Consider the following 9,807-nt stretch of genomic DNA (forward strand, 5'->3'; position numbering starts at 1 on the left):
GTTAAGCATCGGACTTCGGCTCAGGTCATGATCTTGCGGTTCATGGGTTCCAGCCCCGAGTTGGGTTCTGTGCTGACAGCTCAAAGCCTGCAGCCTGCTTCAGATTCTGTGTCTCCCTCTCTCTCTGCGCCGCCCCCACTCATGCTCTCTATCTCAAAAATAAACTATATAAAAAATTAAAAATATAAATAAATAAAAATAAAATGCAATTAAATTACATTACAAAAAGGGAAAGAGAAAAAGTAAACTAACTTTCGTAAAAAGCAACATACTCTGTGCCTCAAATCACTTGGTACTTTTTTTTTAATAGTTTATTTTTGAGACAGAGAAAGACCAAGCACCAGTAGGGGAGGAGCAGAGAAAGAGGGAGACACAGAGTCTGACATAGGGTCCAGGCTCTGAGTTAGCAGTCAGCACAGAGCCCGAAGCCAGGCTCGAACCCACAAACCGTGAGATCATGACCTGAGCCGAAGTCAGGCACTCAACCGACTGAGACACCCATGCACCCGGTACTTTTTTTTTCCACTTGTTACTTCTATTTATAAGTGAGCTTACTTTAACAGTCATAAGGAAAATAACTTTCCTGCAGAAAGATGCAACTAGCCCACCTTTGAGAGCAAAGTTTTACCTTATTTTTGAGTAGCCATGGACTCACCCTTCTGTCCAAATGTGAATATCTACAAATATCTGCAAAATAGTTTGCCATGACACAGTTTTGGTCTGTGGTCACAATAAAAAAATAAATCCATTTCTTAATCACATTCCACGTGTAACTGAGAATATAAGCCACAAAATCTCACAGAAATATTATTTTTAGATAGAAAACACACAACAGGTTTAAAACTTCTATAAGGAGGGTGCATTTTTCCTTTAGAAAGACTTATTAGAAATTAAAGATATCTTATAAGGACACCAATTATTTAAGGACTTCACCGGTTTTTACTTCTCTTTGATCACTCACTCACTTTTGGATAAGAATTCAAACCCTCAATAAAGAAACAAATGCCACACACTTGTATCCTGAATTACATCCTGTCTTCCCTCTTGAGACTCTCTTTTATCCTGCACAATGCATGCTCAAAAGAGCTATTACAGGAAGTGTTGAACTATCAGCTATTTATAAATGGACCAAAATCTTCAAATAGCTTTGTCAGCTATCTCTTCATGGTTCTAGACCTTAAAAACTACCTGTGTTTTAAAGAAATAGTCATGTTAATAATTTACAATAGTAAAATGCTCTTTCTGGAAAAAGAACATCTTGTCCCTTTGTTTTGGAATCCAAAAGCAGCACTAACATTATACAGTCCCAACATCACAAGATAACAAGCTGATCTTTATATAGACATTAACTCTCACCACTTACCACCAAGGAAATTTCAAATTATAATACACTGCCTTCAAGTCTTCTATACTGATGTCTAAACCTCACTACACTATTAAGTGTTTTGCAAAATGAGCAATTTAACATCACACATTATTTTTTACCCAGAATATTCAGTAAAAGCATATAGTACACAAAAGTAAAATTCCTTGATTCATCAATACTGACATCCATATCAAAAACCTTTCTATAGATCTACTTTTTACCTACATAAAACTCAGAGGTAAGCTTTTCCTGTGCTGTTAAAACAGTAACTTGAATTTCTCGTGGAAACTAATGATTTAGAACTCATTTTTATGTATGAATAATTATTTTTAAAGCCTTCATCTTTTCCTTATTCTCAGCCCCACGATCTTCAGTCTTTAGTGATTTATATCTCATAATCACCATATTAGCAAATCATTTCAAGCCAGCACTTCCAAAGGTAAATAGCTTATAGGAGTTTAAATTTAGCTACACTAATACATACAAAAACTACACCTACTAGGAACAGTCCACTACAGTGTTAGTACTAGCAAAAAACTGGCAACAGCCTAAATGTCCATCAAAGGATAAAGTAAATTATGTAAGTCAATTCAATGGGATACAATGAAACTATTATTAAGAGGAACCAGGCATCTCTGCATATCAATTATGTAATGATCTTCAAATTACATATAAGGTTAAAAAAATTAGAAAAATGTACAGTAAACTACTATTTACCATTAAATACACACACAGCAAGAAAATCTCTAAAATGGAAAACCAAGAATGGCTGTCTCGAGAAAAGAAAAAGGGTGGCTAGGAAAGGGAAGGCTTACTATCACATTGTGTATCTTTTTACGCGCAGGCACTTACTACTCACTGAACACATACATTCTTTTTTTTTTTTTAACAAAACCCTTTTTTGAAAAAGTGATCAAATATCCTTGATTCCATTCACAAATTGACAGTTTTAGAATTTGAGTATTGGTTTGTGTTATCAAAGTGTTCCAGCCTCAAAATTCCTCCTGTAACTTAAAAGACATGAGCATTTCCCAAGTTTTGGCAGAAAAAATGGGGAAAAAAAATAAAAAAAGAAAAGACATGAGCTTTCCTATTTCATTTGTCCAATGAATTTGATAAATTCATTTGTCATTTACACATTTTTATTAAAAGACCTCTTCGGGGCACCTGGGTGGCTCAGTCGGCTAAGCCTCAGGCTTCGGCTCAGGTCAGATCTCACGTTCATGGGTTCGAGCCCCGCGTCGGGCTCTGTGCTGACAGTTAGCTCAGAGCCTGGAACCTGCTTCTGGTCTGTGTCTCCTCCTCTCTCTGCCCCTCCCCCTCTCATGCTCTGTCTCTCCCTGTATCAAAAAATAAAATAAAACATTTAAAAAAAGATAGGAAAAAAAAAAAAGACCTCTTCATGGGCACCTGGCTGGTTTTGTCAGTAGAGCATGCAACTCTTGATCTCAGGGTCCTGAGTTCCAGCCCCACATTGGGTGTAGAAATTACTTAAATAAGTTTTTTTTTAAATTAAAAGGTCACTTGATGGATTTTAAAAGTATGAATGTGTTAAGTCACTTGTTCCAAACGCTAAACCTTCCGAGTCCAATATCACAGCTACTAGCCACTTTCTCAGTCACAGTAATCACATTCGTTGAGCCACATGTGGCTAGTGGACAGCATACCTTACAGCACAGATGCATTTTCATCACTGCATGAAGATCTACTGGACATCACTGCTCTAGACTAAGGGCTAGTAAGCCAAAGCCGGCTCACCACTTGTTTTTGTAAAAAAAAGTTCTACTGAAACACAGCCATTCTAACTTGTGTTCATTTATACATTTGTCTGTGGATACTTTGGCACTGCAACAGCAGATTCAAGTAATTATCTCATATACGGTATGGCCCCTAAAGCTTAAATATTTAATAGCTGCCTCTTTGTAGAAAAAGTTTGTCGACCACTGCTCTAAACAATCAAATTTCATTGAACATATTTCTTTTCATTGACCTTCAAAAAGTTCTTGCACTACATAAATGAAGAACATAAACCAATGTCCATTTGATTTACTAAATGCTAAAGATACTAAATTTATTAACATAAACCCGTAAGATCAATACATTTCCTAAAATATGTTCGAATGCCTACATTTTTTAAATGTTTATTTATTTTTGAGAGAGAGAGACAGTGTGAGAACAAGGGAGGAGCAGAGAAAGAGAGAGAGAGAGAGAGAGAGAGAGAGAGAATCCCAAGCAGGCTCTGAGCTATCAGTGCAGAGCCCAACATGAGGCTCCAGCTCATAAACCGTTAGATCATGACCTGAGCTGAAGTCAGATGCTTACCCCACTGAGCCATCCAGGTGCCCTGAATGCCAACATTTTCTAAGCATCTCTATAAAATAGCTAGTAAAAGCACAGAACACAGATTTCTATAGTCTAATAATTTTACAAGGGCTGGCCTAAAAGAGAAAAATGCCTAATTAAAAAAAAATTAACTATGTTCCTTATCAATCTATTAAAAGAAATATATCAACTGTCTTAAAAAGCAACATATAATTTCTTAGAAAAAAATTTACGCTAGACCTATTAGTGCTATAAAATTATTTACATTTAACCACTTATCTCATGTAACATCACTACATTTCAGGCTTTCAAAACAATTACTGAAACATCAGGCAGTATTACCAATGTGGACTTCTTTTTTAATAAAATTTCTAAGTATCCATTATATGCCCAACTCTGTACAAGACCCTAGAAATAAATGATATCCGATTTGTGGCTAATAGTTTAGGGGCAGATTAATAGTACATATGGTGACATTATACACCTAAGAACAAAGAGGAGCAGAAGCACAACTAATCAAGTAAATAAAGGAAGGCTTCTGGAAGAAAAGCTATCTGAATAGGGTACTGAAGTATGAGCAGGAGACTGCCAAATTTATGGGAGTGAGGAGAAAAGGGAGGAGGAATGGCAGAGAAATACCATTCTACTTTGAACATTAAAAAAAAAAAAAGACATAAAAAGGACTTGGTAAGTCCTAAAAAATGCTACAGAAACAGGGCTTGAACGCTCTGGAAAAAAGAAGGGAGTTGGTGGCTAGTACACAGACTCTAAAGAAGAAGGACTTTAGGATCCTAATGCAAATGGCCTTACATACTTTGCAAAGCAAGGAATTAAGATTGGATGTGATGGTATGAACCATAGAGAATGTACAGTTTTCCAGGATGTTTCATGATTGATTTTATTTTGCAGAAAAATGACCCTGGGCAACTTGGATCTTGGACTACCTATCATGAGAAAAGACTAACCTAACAGCAGAGACCAATTCAGCTACTATGCAAAAATGGTGGCCATTTTTATTTTTGGGAGATGGTGGCCAAAAGTAGTAACAATGAGAATGAAGAGAAACCTGATGAAAAGAAGCAACTATACATGGTAGAATCTATAGGCCAGCTCTCCTACGTTTTTTTTTTTAATATCTATCTGATAGTTTCCCTTTTCCATTCTTAGTATAGATATATCCTTTGCATGGAAAAAGCTTATATCGTTAAGATTATCAAAACTGGAGGGAACATGGCCTTTTTGGTTTTCCCCTCTATAAGGTATTAAGAAGGAAGACACATTAGAAAATGCAACAACTCAGTCACGAGATCTGGAGTACTGTCTTGTAACCCCTGTGAGGCTTTTCTTTGCTGTGAGGCTCTGGGCATGATAATTAGCCTCTAAAAGCTCTGGCTTTCTCATGTGTAAAGAAGAAATGAGACTAAATGATCTAAACCTCTTGAAAGTTCTAAAATGCTATGATCACACTGCTACATCTTTATCTTTGTAGACCCCCCCAAATGCATATATAACACCTACTCTAACTACAAACCAAATATGAAAAATCTATCAAAGCCAGGCACATAGGACCATACCTATTATTTACCCGTATGCATCCATATGTACCTACATTTATTTCTGAAGGGTTTTATGATAATATTAAGACGTGTAATCACCAATTAGTCATCTGAAACTTCATACACTAAGATGTATAGTCACCAACTACTCATCTGAAACCTAAGGCAAAACTGAAACTGTTAAGATGTCTGCCATTTCACTTTCAATTATGAAGTGTCTTTCAAAGACATCTCAAAAAGGAGCAATCTTTTATTGGAGTGGTTCAAAAGACTAAATGAATGTCTGCAAAGTTGAATAGTAGTACTGTTGGGTATAGCAGCTTTCAGACCTAACACTACCCTATGGAGTCATGTTTGTTTGAATCTCTTATTGACCAAAGAAGTTTTTAACAATATTCCTTTATCAATCAAAACAGAGTTTTTCAAATTTGAGGAATATGGTCTTGAGATTTGTAACCACAAACTGTTATACATTTTTTTTACAAATGTTAAAAGGAAAACTATTACAAATTCTTGTTCCTACTAAAAAGTCTAGAAATATTCTGAACTTGTTTCTCAGGAATGATACTTAAGTCCGATTATTTTTTTTTTTTAAAGGATGGTTGGATCAAAAGATTCTCTTCCTTCAAAACAAAAAGAGCAAATGACATTTTTATTAAAGATGAAAAACCCAAATGTAATCCTTCATTTCCACTGTTATAAATTTATGTAGTATAATTATCAAGCCTAAGTTAAAGTCATTATTTCAGTGGAAATATCACTCTGAGGTTTTTTTAAACTATAGTATCAGACTATAAGCAGAGGCTTTTCTCGTGATGTTTTATGTTGTTTTTTAGGTTACACTGCTTCTTCCAGTGTTTCTTCAAAAGTCCTGAATGATTTTTGGTTATATGCTACATTATATACAGAAGAATAATTTCTCTTAAATGTATGCATGTGATTTCTTTCTTGCTCCCTAAAATAGCATTATACATTTTTTTTTCTGAATTAACCAAAATAAATTCTGGAAAGAGATAAACTATAATTAACCATAATCAGAATGTAAAATCTTTACTATGCTAATCCGCATCACAATTTAGAAGCATCACTAAAAACTTTAAAAACTTTGTATTCTTTAAAATCACTGGTATCACTGAACGTAAAAGGAATCCTACCAACCCACAAGAGATGTGTTATTAACATAAAACCTCTAATCTCAAATAGATCCTTGGTCCAAGAAGACCTACCTTTATAAGGATTTTTCTTAGAATATGCTGATATCAACTAATGCTTTCAGATCCTAAAAGGATCTTTAAAAAGTATATTTTGAAGATACACAAACTGATCTTTCTCTATTAAAGAAACTTTATTAATTCTAATCAAACAAATTTCACTCAAGAAGAAAGTGCAGTCGAATCAAGAACTTTATTAGAGGGGGAAATATTCAAAAAGAACAATTAGAAGCAGGAATTAAATTATCTGGTTTTTGTTTTATCCCATGCTATCAAAATACAATTCAGAAGCAGACTTTTCTCAAAGGTTGCCTACTAAAAGGAAGTTATTTTTAACAACAAAAAAAAGAAAACAGTTTAAAATTTTCAAATAAAGTACATTATAAAGTTAGCATGAGGAGTATGAAAAACACCATTTGTAATACCAATGTCCAAATAGGAAAACTAGATGTACTTCCCCCAAATATTATCTGATAATATCTCACAGGAATACCAGTATAACAAGTAGAGTAAATATCCCAAAAGCAAAATACAAGTTAATTACAGTACCTGACATTCCAAGATAGTCATTCAAGGACACCTTGCAATTAACTGAAAGAATTGTGAGAAAAGTTTACAACTGACTACTGTGGGGCCTGTTCAGTTATAAGACCAAAACTACTTGCAGTAACAATCCTTTACACGTGTATAGTACCTTGTGATTTTCACCATACTTTATGATAAAACAATTTGTAACGTTGTGTTTTTTTCATTCTCTATGAAATTAGCGCACACACCTTAACTACTTTCGTCCTAGAGTTCGTAAATCAACTATATAAATTACAACAGAGTGTGCAGAACGTGAGGCAGCACTTCAAATCTTACTAATGTCATTGTGACTGATACTCTATTCAGAACTATTCCGCTACGATGCTAAAAACTCTCTTTCACATAGTTTTTGACTGTCTTTGAAGTCTTTGAAATGTAAGTGGGACAGGTAGATGTTCCTGGGATCCCTAATTCTGGGGGAAGAGAACTCCTCCCAGGAGGGGCAGTGGGCAGGTGATTGGTTTAGATCCACCATTCGCAGGCAGCTGGTTCCACCTGTCCTAGAGCCCATCTACCCTACAGGACGAAGGATAGGCATTCTCAAGACAGAATCCAGCTCTCCTTCTCCTAAGAGAACAATCAATAAAGGCTTCCTAAGGTTACTACGGTTCTCTCCCAACTCGCAGGTAAACAAAGATTCAGGCCCAGATCTCTGTCACTCTGCATTCCGTTCCGGATAATCTAGGTGCTGGATAAACCCCAGCACGCAGTCTTTTAGCCAGGAGATGGAGTGGAGGGCATAAGAACATCCAACGTGATGGGGAACGAGTTACCAAAGAACTAGGAGAACTGTGAAGTTCTGGGGTTAAAACGCGGTTAGTCTCCGAGGATGTCCTACATTCGAGGTAAAGTGCGGAATTCAGAATGTTGAAAAAGCGAAATCGGGGGCGAAAGAGGAGGAATCCAGAAGTCGCGGCTATAGACAGGGACGCGGGACTGCACTGAGAAGCCAATGGGCTGGCTAGCCCCAAGGGCATAGATGCACGGTGGGTCCGACCCTAGAGTCTGGCTAGGACCCCAGCCCAGCGCTAGGCCGCCCGATCGGCTCCTCCGCGAGGTTTCAAACCACCGCCCCCGGGAGGCGCTCAGCCGATTGGAAGTTCCACAACGACCGTCACCAGCCCAGGGCCGGAGCGGCAACTCGGCAAAGCTCTCCCAGCCCTCGGCGTCTCCCCAAGAGACCAGACCCCCACAAACTCCACCTCCAGCCGAGGTCCCAACTCGAGTCCCGCCGCCAGCTCCAAACACGCGGAAGGCGCCCTCCAGGACGGGACCGACGCCCCCCGACTGGGCTGCGCCGCTGGAGTTCGAGGGGCGAGACGGGGCCGCGCGGGGGGAGGGGGTGTAGGCAGAGCCCGCGTCCCTCAGTCCGCACTGGGACGCGGCCCCGAGACCACCTCCGCCTCGCCCCTCGGGAACAGCCCGACCCGGTTCCAACCCACCCATCCCGCGCGATCGCGGGCAGGGCGAGGACCCGAGCGAGCCTACTCCCCCCGCCCCTGCTCTTACCCATCTTTCCGCCTCGCCTTGTAGACGTGCCCGTAGGTGCCGCGTCCCACTTTGCACCCTTCGTACTCAAACAAATCCTCCACCCGCTCCCGCTCCGCCGCCAGCTTCGCCTTGAAATCATAATCCATTGTCTGCTTTCCCCATAGGGGCACCGGGACGCGGGGGCCGCTGCCGCTCAGTCCCTCCTCCGCCTCCTCCCCCCGCGACCGCCGCTCCACTTCTACAACAGCCGCCTCTCGGGCGCGCGCGCGCCGCCCGCCGCCCCGCGGTCAGCCTTCAGCAAGGGACTCCTCGGCGGCCGCGGCAGCCACCTACTCCACCTCCTCCTCCTCCTCCTCCTCCGCGGCGGCGGCGGCGGCAGCGGCTCCCGCAGGCAGCCCCAGTCCCGCCTCCCCCCTTCATTTCCTTGTTTTGGAACCTGGTGGGCCGCGCCGCGGCTTCCTCGAGCTCATTAACCAACCATCCCGCCCTCTCCGAGGTCGCGGGAGCTTCCGGGAAATGTAGTTCCAGACGCCACTGGAGCAGTTCAGTTTTGCCAGCAAAAGAAATACAGCACCCAGGTTGCTCTGGGCCGCTACAGCCCCGCCTTCACAAGGCATGCACGCCTGCGCACAGGGGCCGCCCCTCCCCCTCAGGTAGCTCCAGACTGCCAGTTTCTATAAAGGTAGAAAGCTCAAAGTTACTGTATTCTTTCTGCGAGTCTGAGGGAGCTGGTGGGAAGAAGGCCCTTGTTCTAGTATGAGGAAGTTACTCCACTATAACTGTGCCCAGGCGAGAAGGAGAATGGAAAGTATTTAACAAGTACTTTGCTCAGGAGTTTTCTCCAGTGGTTTGAGAGGCGAGGACTGTGGTTAGGACAGTTGTACTGCAGATTGTTTTTTTTGTGGCAATTGGTTCGCCCGTTGCCCCGCCCCCTCTGCCCAACCTCTCATTGGCTGAGACTAGAGAATGACGTCCTCGTTGGTGCGTGGGTATCCCCAGCCTTTGGCTCCTTTCCCGTTCTTGATTGGTAATTGGATGTGCTTGGTTGTTCCTGATAGGTTAATCTTTTTTCTTTACGCTGCAAAAACTGTATTTCAAAAGCTGAACCATCAGCGGTTTCCTAGTTCTAGCATCCTTCAGAGGAGAACTTCTGAACCATAGCAACCAATCATCCTTTCTCTCGCGCCCTAGTCATGGTCTCCTCCTACACTATGCGGTTCCCATAGCCAAGGTTTGGCCATCTGTCTAAGAACAATTAAAGTGCCAGGATGCA

At 40.6% G+C, this 9,807-nt stretch overlaps 1 protein-coding gene across 3 annotated transcripts in view; it reads right to left on the minus strand.

Moving 5' to 3' along the window:
* Positions 1-8,896, minus strand: part of CDK19 (cyclin dependent kinase 19) — a 180,559-nt gene extending 171,663 nt beyond the window's left edge. For 2 of the 3 annotated variants that reach the window (XM_029944498.1, XM_029944499.1), the window contains exon 1: positions 8,553-8,636. Coding sequence is in view for 1 of the 3 variants with exons in the window: in XM_029944497.1 (XP_029800357.1) it covers positions 8,553-8,680 (128 nt within the window). In the remaining 2 variants the exon portion in view is untranslated. Of the gene's footprint in view, positions 1-8,552 lie in introns of all 3 variants that reach the window. The other variant, XM_029944497.1, reaches the window with a different exon arrangement.
* Positions 8,897-9,807: the final 911 nt, after the last annotated feature.

The sequence above is a fragment of the Suricata suricatta genome, chromosome 7 (assembly GCF_006229205.1).
Source record: "Suricata suricatta isolate VVHF042 chromosome 7, meerkat_22Aug2017_6uvM2_HiC, whole genome shotgun sequence".
NCBI lineage: Eukaryota > Metazoa > Chordata > Mammalia > Carnivora > Herpestidae > Suricata > Suricata suricatta.